At 33.5% G+C, this 15,894-nt stretch overlaps 1 protein-coding gene across 1 annotated transcript; it reads left to right on the forward strand.

The window, feature by feature from the left end:
* Positions 1-751: 751 nt before the first annotated feature.
* On the forward strand, positions 752-4,155 carry LOC143077039 (sterile alpha motif domain-containing protein 9-like). Its single transcript, XM_076252926.1, has 5 exons — positions 752-770; positions 1,264-1,527; positions 1,732-1,851; positions 3,058-3,881; positions 4,144-4,155. The coding sequence occupies exons 1-5, from the start codon at positions 752-754 to the stop codon at positions 4,153-4,155; spliced, it is 1,239 nt and encodes a 412-aa protein (XP_076109041.1).
* The last annotated feature ends 11,739 nt before the right edge of the window (positions 4,156-15,894 follow it).

Genomic DNA, 15,894 nt, shown 5'->3' on the forward strand with positions numbered 1-15,894 from the left:
AAACCTAAGTAACATGCTTCTTGATTGGCATGTGTTTTTTTAAACTTAATTATCCTAAATTCCTTAATAAAAACTACATAGGCTTCATGGTTACATACGATAATTTTATAACTATCTGTTTAATGAGGTAACAACAGTCAACAAAATCACTGAAATGGTTTAACCTTCTATTATCATAGTTTGGGATATATTATATATAGTATATCAAAAAGGGATAAAAAAATAAAAAAGAAAAAAAATTAATAAAAAAAAAAATACTAATTAGTGGTGAAGTATAAAGTACGTTTTGTACCTACTTGTGTTGCTTTTTAAGGGCCTTGGTGTTAACAAATTAAAGATTAACGCTTACAATAATTCCAATTAGGCCACATGAGGAGCAGTATATTTTTACTCTTCCGTAGCACCTGAGATCATTCCATTTTTTAAGTTTATTATGTTGTTTTGTATGCTGTTGTTTGCCTGTTTAATCTTTTCTTCTGTGACTTTGTCAGTGTATTTTCAAACCGTTTGAATGTCCCTTTGGTGTTCTTCACTTTTCTTTTACTTCCATGGAATGCAAAACAAACACGTAAAAAAAGTTTATTTGTTTTTACTTTATTCAGAAACATGCTAATTAATCATTCCCTTTTTCAGGAAATGTTCGAAAAAACATGTAAAAAGTTCGCGAGTCAAAATTGTCAAAGGAATATCAAACTCAAACAGTTCAGGCAAACCAGTATCTTTAGAAAATGACGGTGATGTATCTTCAGAGATGAATAGTGATGACGAAGGTATTACTTCAGATAAGATTGAACGTAGTATTACAGAACTATATTATTATCAAATAAAGCAGATTTGCTCAAATCTTGTTTTTTTAATAAATTTAATTGAACGAAAAATGGAAATAAATTTCCTTATCAGTCTTTACTTTAGAATTGTTTGTAATTCTTCACTTTACAGAGTTTTACGGGTTAAGAAATTTGTAATTTTATCAAATGAACCTCTCTCCAAAATTTAAACAGTTTACATTGGGTTTTTTTTAAATCCGAGTTTTACTTTTGGTTATTTTATTTCTGTTAATTCGTTATGAGACCCAACGTTTTACTGTGACAAACATACTTCTATATCACATACAAAGCAAATATCTACACTTGTCTGAAAAAGAGTCTGATCACCTGTGTATACTAACTTCATGAATCGTATTTATATGCTGCCTTGAAAATGAAAAATATTTTCTATCTGTACTTTTTATCCTTGTCCATAAATGTACTTGTTTAATTACAGAAACTTGCGAAAAAGAGTTTGTAACATCATTTGATCCTTCATCAATAACAATTGATGACTTAGCTATTTGGTTAGAAGAAGTATTGTCGAAACACGACTCAGATACAGATCAATCAGTGGTGGCAAAGTTTAAGGCCGAGAGAATTGATGGTCATGTGTTTAATGACATGTTAGAAGATGAACTAAAAGAATTCCTTCCTCTATTTGGTGAAAGGAAAAAAGTTTTATCAGAATGGCAAAAGATAAAAGAAGGATATAGTAGTGGTACTAGAAAGGACAAAGATGACACACTACCAAAATGTCAAACGACAACGGAAAATGGCAATGTACAGGTTTGTCATTTTAGGAAATTTGATCGCGATTCCTCGTCAACATTCTTTAAGTACTTAAAAAATGCTAAACTTCCAGACTCAATAAGAAGACCCGGGAATTTATTGTCGCCTTTTCATCACTATTTCCTAATTGAAGAAGGTTCGGTTAATACTTTCAGAAACACTAGTTTGATAAGCAAAGAGATCATAAAATTTGGATGTGCATGTTTAAACGAACGTATGAATGGAACAATTCATATTGGCGTATCATCAAATGGTATTATTCAGGGAACGTATCTTTCACAAGAGAACAAAGATTTACTAGAAACGAAAATCACTGATTGCATAATGACATCATTCCCATGTCATCAACATTCGACCGCACTGAGTTGCATACGGCCTCCACAATTCGTTGAAGTACTTTGTGCTTCTAGTGAAACAATGTATGTGATTGAAGTAGATGTTGTACCATGTAGCAGAATTGTTAATGAACAGGCTTTTTTTGTAAAGTCAACTGCGTCAGGTGGACAACTAAATAACTTGTTTCGATATAATAATGGTATCTGTATTGCTGATTCTTTTAATGTAGAACAGTTTTTGCAAAGTGATAAATTTGCGTTACAGGAGAAAAGGAAAGAAGCGGAAAAACACAAAGGAAAAGGCAAAAGAACAAATTTGAACAAAAAACTCAAAGACTTTTTGTGTAACGGTGGTGATAAAATTGATCGCTCAAAGTTTCCACTATTAGCATTAGGCAGTATTGTAGAAGAATCCTTCAAGGAGGCCAATTTTATTGCACATGTTCCATGGAATGCAATATTTGATTTCAATGCTCGAGATGAAATCAACAGTATACAGGTGTTTCTTGAGAATGAACATAACCTGGCATTTTACACAAATAGTGTTAATGATTTTGATGACTGTAAAACTGAGACCACATTATTGAGACAAACGTTTGATAATTTAAGGGATTCCTCAATTCCAAACTGGATATATTGTAACGAGTTGAAAAAAGAAGACCCAAGTGTTTGGAGATTTGACCAAGGCGACAGTTTCAGAAAATCTCTGGAGTTTTACAGCGAGAAAACTCAAAAAGATAAGAGCAGAGTTATTATAACACTCTTTAATGACCAAAACGAAGTTCTGACAGAGGGTGCAGCAGAAATATTTCTAAAATTTCGAAATCAATGTTTAGTCATTTGTTCAAATGAATCTATCGCAGATTTGTTTAGAAGCACTCTTCAGAAAAGAAATGCATTTCCACCAAATTGCAATATTGATGATATGTTTTTAGTTGGTTTGCCGTGGTCTCAAATCAACGAATGCGTAAACAAAATTACAGACAATATTAAAACAGTTCAAGGAGTTGAGCTGCCAAGATCAAGTGGTGTACCATGCGCGCTTCATCAAAAATTAAAAAATGAATTGTCAGAGTTGGAAATTCTTGGATGTAATCATTGTACAGATATTCAATATTTACCAGAGAAGAAAAGAATTGAAATGGAGCGACAAGTTGCTGAAGATTACTATCGTGGAGGGATGGTTTCATGGCCGAACTTTCATTTTTCAAAGCAGGTACTTGAAAGAGACATTCATCCTGATTTAAATGCTACAGTTGTGGCAGCATTAGAAGGTCTAACTGATGACAATGATGATTCCATTAAACGTGTTACAATTTATCACCAACCAGGGTCCGGTGGAAGTACTACAGCACGTCAAATGCTGTGGAACAGTAGAATGATGTATAGGTGCTGTGTTGTAAAAAACATAACCAAACAAACCAGTGAGCAGATATGCCGTTTGCATAATTATGAAGAAAATCATGAAGAAGCAAACCCAGTGCTTTTGTTGATAGATACCTTTGACGAAAAACTAGTAAAACAGCTCTACGACGATCTAGGAAGTGAAAGCCGAAAATATAATTGTGATGTATTTTGTGTTCTTCTTATATGCATGCGTGTGTCAGAACTTCCTTTAGAAAAACCTAAAAATTATGCGATGCTGCAACAGTATTTATCGAACAAGGAACACGACTGGTTCAAAAAAAAATATAAGAACCTACTAGATAAACATAAAAAGAAAAGCGGTTGCGACCCGAAGACCCTATTAGCCTTCAACATAATGAAAGTAAATTTTGACAAGAGGGCTATTGAAAACTCGGTATTAGAGTTTGTACGCGATGAATCTACTAACGTTGATCAGAGAACAATGCTTAAATATTTAGCATTCATTAATGCCTATGACCTTAGTTTTGAACTTGTTCCAGTTGTGTGTTTTGATCCTATTATGGAAACAAAAGGGCAGTGGGTAAATCGGTTATCACATGCAATGAAAATACTTATTACCAGCGAGAAAAGAAGAGGAATAGGTGGTACCTTTCCCGCTGTTCGAATATCAAATTACCTTTTAGCAAAGCCTGTTTTGGCAGCCGTAATTGAATACGAACGAGATGCAAGTTCTGGGCATGCATATGTCATAGGGGAAATTGCCGCGTCTTTTCTTAAGTCTAAATGTTTTTCTAAGACTCATAGGGAATCTGTTCCTTATAAAATGTTACTACAAATTGTAGGAAATATTATGAAAAAGAGGGATTATTATAAAGGAAAATCAAAAACATTCTCTCCTCTTATCATGGAGGTGTATGAACAAAAAGATTTGGAATTATGCATAGAGTTGTTCCATACCGCATATGATATTACACACGATATTGGAGTAACACATCAATTAGCCAGATTTTACGGAGAACAAGGAAATTGGAAACAAGCTCATTCTGCTATTGATGAAGCTATAATTGTCTACGAAAAAAGGGATAATCCTTTCTTTCTTCACACAAAAGGGTATTTATTTCAATCCGAATTTCATGCACTTATTGCGAACAAAAAATACTCTGAATTATCGATTGATGATGCAAATGACGCTGTTAATCTAGTGCAAAAAGCACTTAGTTTCTTCAGAAAAGTACAAACACTATCTGGAACCGAAACTACTTTACCACCGTCATCAACAGGATATGAAAGCGAAATTCGAATAATTATTGATCTTTTTAAAGTGTTAAAAGAAGTTCAAGGTATTGGATCTATTTCGAACTTACTATTCGGTATGCCATCTGAGCTGCAGGTTCCAATAAAACTTGAAAGCATAGAATATTTACAAGAACTCCCTGTGTGTTTTGATGCTGCCGTTGAATCGATGGAAAAAGAGGTGTATGCAATGAATAAGCACCCTTTAAATTATTCCAAAGGATATACTATGTCCAAAGAACAACTAGAAAAATTCAAACGACAATTCTATTCTTTTTTGTCTGATTCTTCATCCAGTCTTCAATCAACACTTCCTAGACGGCTACTACATATTTTTTCATTACCTGGAGCACTGTCGTCAAATATCAACATCAATAATGAAGACATTAAACACCAAGAATCAAAAAGATTTGATTTTAACCAACGACAAAGAAGACAATTTCTGATTGCATCTTTAAAGCTACTTTCATCATCTAAACAATGTACTGTAAGACCAGATGTTTTGCTGGATGAAAGTCGACGTCTGTTTGAAAAACAAGCCCGAGATTGTCCAGCAATTACTTCAACTCTCGATGAACATTTAATTTTTGTAGCTATCCATTGGCCACTCAAGGTAAAAGAATCTTTAAAAGATCGTATTTGTCCTTCGTCGGTCCTTTATAAAAGTCTACAATCATGGGATGAGTTGGTGAAGGAACTCCCATATACTGCTCGCCGTATGGACAAGATTTTGCTCTATATAAGTAAATCCGGAAACTTTCCCTTTTTGGTCAAAGCGGACAATGTAGATAAAAACGATTGTCTTTTGTTTAAAGGAAAGGTCTTGTTGAATGGTACTAAAGTAGAAGTAAGTCTACAAGGTTTTAATATTGATGTTGGTGCAAAGGTTGAGATTCGATTTTACCAACGAGTGAGAAGGGCATTATCCTGGAATAGAGATGTAAATGTTGTCATTGGATTTGGTCAGCATGGACCTAGGGCTGAATTGGCTGAGAACGGCAGTTTGCTTCGGCGAATCAACATGCCAACTTCAACAAATGAAAACAAAGGAAAACCGAATTCGTGTCATAATGATTTGCATGACACAACATTTAAGAAAGGTCTTACAGATACAAGTAATTTTATAAATCATGCACCTAATATGGTCTACAAAACTGACATTCTAGACAAGGACGATAATTTAAAGGGTTCGTCGATACCAAAGTTGATACAAACTTCTCATTTCCTCGTATCAGACAACTGCGATATGTCTAGAAGTAACAAATTTCCAATATTCCAAGACACTGGTGTATTTTCTGATGAAAAGAAAAATGAAACATCTGAAAAAAAATGTGACATCAATTATCAATGTGCAGAATACCATGAAAAGAAACAAAATGTATGTGGATCTCGAATTGTACATGCTTCTGTTAAAGACAAAAAGGCAGCTGAAAACCTGGTGTTACCGAAACCAAAATATACAAAAGATCTACCTACAAATAAAGATCTAAGAGAAAATCAATTACCAATGAGTACGGCGACGGTATCAAAATCGTCTGAACATGAAAATCTAAAAACCAAATTTGTACCTGCAGAATCGGCCGCCTCAGAAAAAGTTGATGAAGTAGTTTTGAAACCTAAGTGGCAAACAAATTTTTTTTCATCAACTAAAATGTCAATAGAAGGAAGTATTTTACACCATTCTAGTTTTACTCGTTCTAAAACTTCCACGGAAAAGACTCCTACCGAGAAGCCCCTTCTTGCTTTAAAAGACTATTTACCACTCAAAATGTGGGATAATACTAAGTAACACATTATGCGAAAATCTACTACTAAAACATTGTAATGGTTGTTCGTGGAGTTCGTACCTTGTTAAATAGCTTTGCTAAAAGAGTTTTGGAGTAAAAGATTAAAAACCTGAGTGTTTGAGACAGAGTGACACATTCTTTAAAATCCTCCTTAAGGGGGCTCGCGGGTCTAAATCATTTTTTTTCTTAATATAGGATTTCGCTATATTTTTCTATAAATGAACTTTATCTATACTTAATAGAAAAATAAAATAAAAAAATGAGGTCACCGTTCATTTACGCTCACAATCTGCCTTCGAAGGAAGCATACATTTTTGTAAAGGCACTTTTTTTTTCAGAAAATAAAACATCTATTGAACTAATAGGAGAAAAAGAGGTAATATCGAAATAAAAAAGAACTTAATTACAGAAATCGCTAAAATTTTACAATAGTTTAGTTTAAGTACAGCTTATTTGAAAACGATAATAATAAATATAGGTCACCGATGAGTTAAAAAGATATTTCAATTATAATGCCAAAAAATGGCATTTTTGCACCAAAGGGAGATAATTTCGAGCTTTTTCAATGATATATACATTTTAAAAGTCATCTGGGGTCAAAACGTATTGATTGTTTTGAATGATTTTTGTACCATAAATGTCATATGATAAAGTAACAACTAATAAAGTTATAAATAAAATAAGTAATAAAAAAAATTAAAAAAATTTGAAATTTTTATACCCTCGAGCCTCCTTAAGCATGTTAAGGTAGGCTAAATGGAAAAGACTTTATCGCTTGTTGATTTTATCTTTTGAGTCCATCTAGAATATAGAGGCAACAATGTCATATCGAAGTAATTTGACCAAATGAGAGAACGCTTTTACAAACATGTCCTTGTAATGTATACATATTTTCGATAAATATATTTATTGATTTCCTAGCCACAATAAAATCCAAGACTGAGGTTTTTTTCTTAGTTTTGATAGGCCAATAAATAAACTTCGCCTTCTTTAAAATAACTATATAGATATTGGTATATGATCCTGTAGTATACATGTATCGGCAAATTATGACAAAGATATAGAAAGTATGATCTATATCTAAAATCAATTTTTTGTTTCTAAAAGATGATAGACTTGTCACCAGAAGCGAGATTGATATTGATAGATCAAATTTCAATGTCAATGTTTAATAAAATTGAGAATGGAAATGGGGAATGTATAAAAGAGACCATAACCCGACCAAAGATCAGATAGTCTGTTTTCATACAGATTATTTAATCTGAATTTAAAAGTAAAACTAACTAGATTTGCCATTGCAAGCAATAGCGGATGGCACCCTTCCCAAATTGCCAGGCGAGCGGCAGCCATTTAGAAAATTCCAAAGTCAAAGGTTGAATCTACAGATGCAAATTATTATTTTTGTAAAGTTTTATTAAGTTTGAAGCATTTTGAAATTTCGGACATTTTTGTTGTTTCCATGGTTACGGCGGCCATTTTGATAATTCCAACTTCAAAAAACATTTTTGCCCATGCCAGATATTATTTCTGTAAAGTTTCATCTAGTTTGCAGCATTTCAATTTTTTTTTACATTTATGCTGCCAGTTTCCATGACAACGGCGGCCATTTTTGACTAACCAAATATTGTATTGACATCTTGGCATACTGGGTAACATTTTCATTAAGTTTCATCCAGTTTGGTCTTATAACGAAAAAGTTATACTTTTTGATATTTTTGCTGTTTCCATGGTAACGGCAGCCATTTTGAAAATTCCAACTTCAAAATGCAATTTTGCACATGCTAGTTACCATTTCTGTGAAGTTTCATCCAGTTTGGAAGACATTGAGAATTTTAGGATTTTTGCTGTTTCCATGGTAACGGCGGCCATCTTGAAAGTGCCAACACAAAAAGCAAATCTTCACATGGTGCTTCACATTATGATATAGCTCCATCAACTTGGGTCCATTCAATTCTGAGATCCAGAGTGGACAAAAAAGTGTGAAAGAAAAATAAAAATAAACTAGATTTGCCATTGCAAGCAATAGCGGATGGCACCCTTCCCACATTGCCAGGCGAGCGGCAGCAATCTAGAAAATTCCAAAGTCAAAGTGTACATCTACACATTCAAATTATCATATTTGTCAAGTTTCATTAAGTTTGGAGCATTTTGAAGTTTTGACATTTTTACTGTTTCCATGGTTACGGCGGCCATTTTGAAAATTCCAACTTCAAATGTCAACTTTGCTTATGCCAGTGACCATTCCTGTAAAGTTTCATCCAGTTTACAGCATTTTTATTTTTTTTGAAATTTTTGACCTTTTTGCATTGTTTCCATGGTAACAACAGATATTTTGGAAATTCCAACGCCAAATTCCACATCTTCCAATGTTGCTCATCGTTACTGTGAAGTTTCATGAATTTTGGAGCATTTTGATATTTTTGAAATTTTTGGTATAGTTTCCATGGCAACATAGTAGTTCCAATGAGTGCCAAAATCATCCAACATCTGTATATGGCCGGCACCTACATTGTATCAAAATATAATGGTTCTGAGTTTAAGCATATCAAAACAGTTCACCAAAACAAAAAACAGGATTTTTTCACATTTGTTTCGTTTCCATGGCAACGGCAGCCATCTTGATGGTGCCATACCCCACTGCACTATAGAATGTGGTGGTCTACATTATGGTATAGTTCCATCAATATTGTTCAAGCCAATTCCGAGAAATAGAATGGACAAAAAAGTGTGGAAGAATAAAAATAATAATAATAATAATAACAAGTAATCCTGTGTTAGGATGCTAACACAAAAGTCACCAAAACGGACCCCAAATCGTTTGTTCTGCGGTATCAATGATGCCAAATTACCTATGTGTAAAGTTTCATTAAATCGAATGGATTTTGATATTTTAACATTTTTGCCGTTTCCATGGTTACGGCGGCCATTTTGGAAATTTTGAGGTCAAAAGTAATGTCCACATATGGTAGGCAACATTTGTTTTAAGTTTCATCAATTTTGAAGCATTTTGAAATTTTTGGACATTTTTGCTGTTTCCATGGCAACGGCGGCCATTTTGAAAATTCCAAACTCAAAAGTATAGTCTACATACATTAGGCAACATTTGCTATAAGTTTCAATAATTTTGAAGCATTTTGAAGTTTTTCATATTTTTGCTGTTTCCATGGTAACGGGGGCCATTTTGAATATTCCAAAGTCCAACCCCCACTGTAATGTGTTCCCTCCATAATTATATACAATCATGTACCATTTAATGTCTCTAGAACTAATTTGACATTGATGTTCTGGAATGTTCCATAAAAATTCACCCCCCTAAAATTATGACAAGGAGACCCCCTACTGAAAAAAAATTAGTTCCAAGTTGAAGCTGACATGTGTCTCTAAATATTCATAAAAGAAAATATAATACCATCTACTCTATTTACAGCAGAAAATTGATGAAATGCAAAAAAAAATTGACCCCACCCATCTTTGAGCCCCCCTAATTATGCCAAGATGACACCCTGGTATCATGGACATTGGGTTCTGCAACCCCCATGATGCAGACCTATACCCAGAATAAATATAAATTTTCCATCCTGTACTGCTTCCCAAAAAATGGTAGGACAGTTTAAGGGGTCAGAAAGAGAAGAATAAGAATAATAATAATAAGAAACGATACAAAAACAATAAGTCGCCAAAAACTCCGTTTTGGTGACTTAATAATAAGAAAAAAAGAAACGAACAATAACAATATGTCACCCCAACTCCGTTGAGGGTGCCATAAAAAAATAAAAAGAAACGGAGAATAACAATACGTCACCCCAACTCCGTTGAGGGTGCCATAATTAAAGAAACGACACAGATATTTCATCTTCAAGTTTAGATAATTTCTAATTAGTGAAAAAAAGTTATTAAAGGTGATTACATGTAAACATATAAACATTAAAAGTGATATTATTATTATACGTTATAAATTCTTAATTGTTTATTTCTATGTTTTCATAAAAAACAACTTGCTCATTCATTCATTCATATCTTTAATTCCTCATAAATGAGATTCAATGAACATACAATTAATGAATATAAGCAAACGTTACAAATTATTAGTATAAGAGCAAAGTATAAGGTAAATACACAAAAGATGATATATAAATAATCTATAAAAGCCATATTTAAAGTATAACTGCAGTGACTCATCATGTATTGACACATCGTGTATTGACACATCTAATAACACTGTCTAAGAGATCGACTATATTCTGCTACACACTGAATAACATGTGCATGACACAGTTTGATAAAATTGAACCGATTCATCTATGCTTGAAAAATTTGTCAGTGGTTTTCGACCGAGTAACATTTGAAACAGGATTTCGTCGTCATATATGTTTAATTCACAGTAAAGCTGCACTGGAAAATTGTCACTTAAAATGTCCCACCAGACGTCTCGCTGTGCATTAGTACTTGGACAATTGCAACAAGCGTGTACATAAAAATCTTTAAAATTCCTTGTACATATATCACATATATTACTTGTTGTATTTGGTATTTCAGTTACTAATTTAGTGATTAAAAAAGAATTTTTAATCTCATTAAAAGAATTTGAGTGTTTCCAAAATTCTGTAATTGTCACTGACGTATGAATATTCCTGAAACGTGTGAAGCTGTCATCTGAAATAACACGGTTTAACCAATTGTTTAACTGTATACTATCGACAGCGCTATAAACAATAGACTTCCAAATTTGTTTTGTTGGAAATGTTCCATTTTCAATATAGTCAAGAAGGTAACTCATAAGTCCATACTGTTTTAAAATGTCAACGATATCAGGAATAAATCCGTAGTGTTTCCTTTGAGAGTCTATAAAGAAAGTAAACAATCTGGTGAGAAATATTCTCTTAGAAAGAGAGGAAATGTCTAAAGTGCACAGTTTTTGTAGGAAAATAAGTTTTCTTTTGTCTATATATCCTGTTATTGGATGAATACCAAGAATACTTTCGCACATATCAGATCGAGTCGATGTTTTCAAGTTTAGAATATGTTTCACTATAAAATGTTGAAACCGGTTTAAAGTAGCTTTATCATAAGATTTCATGTTATTCCACATCTCACATCCGTATAAAACACTGGGTAGTATCACAGTTTTATATAGTTTGAGTAATACACACGGGTTTGTTGCATTTGTCTTTATGCCATTCAACGCAAAGTATGCGTTTCTGCCTTTTCTGCAGGAACTTTCAGTTCTTTGATTTGATTTAAATCGATAGTTTAGTTCTATACCTAAGTGTAGATAGTTATTTGCTATCGGAATACGTTCATTACCAATAAACCATGGAAAATTGACATTGATCTCTCTCGTATTCACAGAAAATTGAATGATACACGACTTATTTGCATTGAAGCGAAAACGCCATTTCTTTGAATATTGGTTACACACATTAAGCATACGTTGTAAGGATGCTGGAGATGTGGCAATACATGATATGTCATCTGCAAGAGCAGGTGCACAACAATTGATATTGAAAATACCTGTATTTGGATTAAATTTTTCCAGGTCACATATTAAATCATTTATGAATACTAAATACAATAAACCTGACAGCACACCTCCTTGTCGTACACCTTCTAATACAGGGAAAAAACTTGATTGACATTGATTGACAATAACTGCACTTTTCGTATTATAATGACAGTCATTAATTAATAACCATAGTTTACCATTTACACCAAGTTTAAACAGTTTGTACATTAAACCTATCCTCCATACCGTATCAAAAGCTTTCCTGCTATCAAGGAATGCTACAAAAATTTTACTAAATAATTCAATATTATGAAATATAGTTTCATGTAAATTAAAGGATGCAGTAAGACATCCGAGATATTTCTGAAAGCCTTGCTGCTGAGGGTTCGGAAAGACACTTCCATCAAAGACATATAACAACAGTCTTGACTTAATAACATGTTCAAACACTTTGAGAACACATGGAAGTAACGTGATTGGTCGGTAACTGTCCGGTGAAGTCTTCGGTTTATTGTTGCCTTTAAATAATGGAACAAGGAGATCTAGTTTCCATCCATTAGGGATACGACCTTTACTCACAACTAGATTGAATAACGATGTTAAGCATCGGACTAAAGTATGTCCACCATACAACAGATGTTCATGTTGAATTTTGTCATGGCCACTAGCTTTTCTACGCTTCAAAAGTTTAATAATACCATCGACTTCACTTTCTTTGATAATACCACCTGGTAAATACACGTTTTGTTCAAAACAAGATTTTAATATTTGATTGTAATCAAGTTCAATCTGTTGTTTCATGTCATTATCATACATTTCATCACTGTCCGGCTGGTAGAGTTTCGAAAAGTAGTCCATAAATGCATTAGCGATGCTCTCGGGAGTGTTGCATATATTATCATCTTGGATTATTTCAGGATAAATTTTGGACGAGACAGCTTTATTACGTTTAATAAGTTTCCAAAAACGACGGATATCGCATTCAGCTGCCTTATTAATGTCATCGTTAGTTTGTTGTATATATTGTTCATACGCAGCCTGTTGTATATTTCAGAATTCATGTTTTGCTCTCTTGTATAACTTATATGAATCATAATGCATACCTCTAGGGCGACCATCAATAACCCAGGCTTTTCGTAATGTTCGTTCCTTCTCGTGGGCAATCTTAACACCAGATGTCCAATACGGTTTAGTAAAAAAATTAAAACTGCACTTGGGGACTGTTTTATCCGCTGCAGCATGTAAAATAGTCACCATATCGTTGTATAAAGTATCAATATCTGCATTATCCGAGTCCATTTTCTTTATCAGAATTTGTAACGGTTCGTGTAAAAATTGTTTATACAGTTCGATTTGATCGTCCGTTATTTTATGCCATGCTGGTAGCTTACTAAATGAATTCAATATTTTATGAGCATTATGTTGCAACACTATTTCGGCTAAAATTGGTAAATGATCGGATGTACTACTAACCGAACCCTCGCTAAGTATTTCATAAGACTTAAGCTGCCTATATATACTATCATTCATAAGAATATAATCAATCATTGATGTCTTATTAATAAATGTATAATCTGGCCCTTTATGTTTAATTTTTCCACCTGAAAATAGCAATTGATATCTTTTAACAAATTTTATTAGCTCCGCAGATTTGTACTTGTTTGAACATAATTTATCTTTCTCAAGACAACTGGCATTTAAATCCCCTGCGATTATAACATTGCCATAATTACTATAATGAGTATATAATGCATCTAATATATTAAGTTCAGTTCTATAGTTATCTACAGATTCATCAGATGGTAAATATGCACCAAAAATAAATAATGACCCTTTAGATGGGGTTTTGATCTCAAGACCAACAATTCTTTCTGAGTTCGTATCATGAATTTCATTAATAGAAAATTGAAGTGTGCTCTTATACAGGATGGCAATGCCACCTTTGCCATGATATGCGTTATAAAAATTAGGCAAGGAATCAGCTTTACATACACAATTATATCCTTGTTCAATACTTGACAAATAATTTAAGGATCTGGTTTTAAGTTTATGTTCAGAGATAATACAAACATCACAATCAGTACTTCTTAATAAATTACTCAAACATACAGTAGAAGACATAATACCTCTTACATTCCATGCTAAAAGTTTTAGACTAGACATTATAAGAAACAAGGTAACCAAAGTAACAAGGGAAAATAATATTTGACACTGCATTTTGATTGTTTATTATGAGTCTGGTTCATGATGAGCATCATCCGTAAAGCGTTGATTCCATTCACGGTTGCTTAACCATTTTCTACAATACACGCCTTTCGGCCAAAAGTTTTCTGTTTCAACAATTTCCGCACAGTTTTCTGCGATGTTAAGCTTCGCAGATATCCGACGATCATTGTTCCTTGTGCTAAACAAACGTAAGTATGTTACATGTACATTTTTAGTTTCTAAGTAACTTAAAATTCCAGCTCGCGTAGATTTTGAGTCAATTCCTGACAAGTAATACCTAGCCGTTGTATTCTTTGTAACACCCGTAAAAAAGTTTTCATTTGTCGTTTCAACATGGCTAGTGACTCCTTCAAGTCGAACAGGAATTTTATAAGTTATGTTTTCCGTATTTGGTTTTGTCTCTGTTTTCTTCGTTTTGCGTTTCGTGCGTCTTGTACGGTAAACATGTAACATTATCACTATTGTTAATACCGTTAGAATATCTTTTTTCTATGTTTTGTTTACAAGTTACGGGTGATCGACTTTCTGGTATTTCTATAGGTGATAACTGACCACTTCTCGTACTAGAGTGTATCTGTATACCGGTAGTATGCGGACTATCTGGGGTTCCCGGTGGGGTTACTTTAGAGGCATAAGATTGTTTTGAATTCCATTTCAACTCGCTAATATTCTTTTGTAGACTAACGCTTAATTTACTATGTCGCTCAAGTTCGGAGTCAAACCGTTTTACATTAGCTGTATACGAATTAAAGTCAAATTCACCAATAGCTTTGGATTGTTGTTTTTTTTAGCTTGTGGTTTGCGTCATACTGTGTAAATTTACGTTCACAATTGATTAGGTGTTGGTTTAATCGCTCATTCGTGCTCGAAAGTTCTGTTTTTAATTTGTCGTTTTCAGTTTTAATGTTTTTGATAATTCTTTTAGTTTCGATTTCGTTTTTCTCTAATAGAACTACTCTTTCAAGGAGAGTTTGTACAGTTACCCTCATTTCGATGATATTACAATCATGGGTCACAGTTTTACTTTGGTCACTAATTGAATTATGGTCAACTTTTCTGAAAACATCATCAATGCTCGAATCATCACCGTTAATGAACATATATATTAGGTAGCAGTCTTTTGCATATTTTTGTGTAGAGGAACTTCTATTTGTGCTTTTTCGGGTAAAAAGTTTTCCAGTCGGACACCCCTGGATGGATTTCGCTCTGCTCGCCAAGATAGTACGATACCAAGTTATCGTATTCTCAGAATCATGGGTTAACTCAATGAGTTTTAATACAAATGAATCTCTTGGAAGATCAGAGAGTTCTTGGTCTGACAAGGATATAAATTCTTGATTCGGTACAAAATCGGCTATTTGAGAGTTCTGCGTTTCTGAGTACTCGTCAATGGCGTCATTGTTGTTTACATATGAACGACTGGGGGTGTTTATCTCGGTCAAAATTTGGACAATATGGCTGTTTTGGGGTAAATACTCCCTGAAAGTATCATCGTGAACTTCTTGTAAACCATCGGGCTCATTTTCAATGTTTGTAGTTCTATTTAAATCAGATATTTCACTGTTGAAATCACTAGACGATACAACACGACCATAGACGTCGGCAGCCATCTTTTTTTTTGGAAGACATTGAGAATTTTCGGATTTTTGCTGTTTCCATGGTAACGGCGGCCATCTTGAAAGTGCCAACACTAAAAAGCAAATCTTCACATGGTGCTTCACATTATGATATAGTTCCATCAACTTGGGTCCATTCAATTCTGAGATCCAGAGTGGACAAAAAAG

This window comes from Mytilus galloprovincialis, chromosome 5 (genome assembly GCF_965363235.1).
Source record: "Mytilus galloprovincialis chromosome 5, xbMytGall1.hap1.1, whole genome shotgun sequence".
NCBI lineage: Eukaryota > Metazoa > Mollusca > Bivalvia > Mytilida > Mytilidae > Mytilus > Mytilus galloprovincialis.

Excerpts from the sequence above, each read along its gene's own strand:
- LOC143077039 (XM_076252926.1), top strand. Across the intron at positions 1,528-1,731 it reads AAAAGAAGGATATAGTAGTG|AAGGTTCGGTTAATACTTTC; the intron begins GTACTAGAAAGG and ends TCCTAATTGAAG. Across the intron at positions 1,852-3,057 it reads TATTGGCGTATCATCAAATG|AGAAGAAAAGAATTGAAATG; the intron begins GTATTATTCAGG and ends AATATTTACCAG.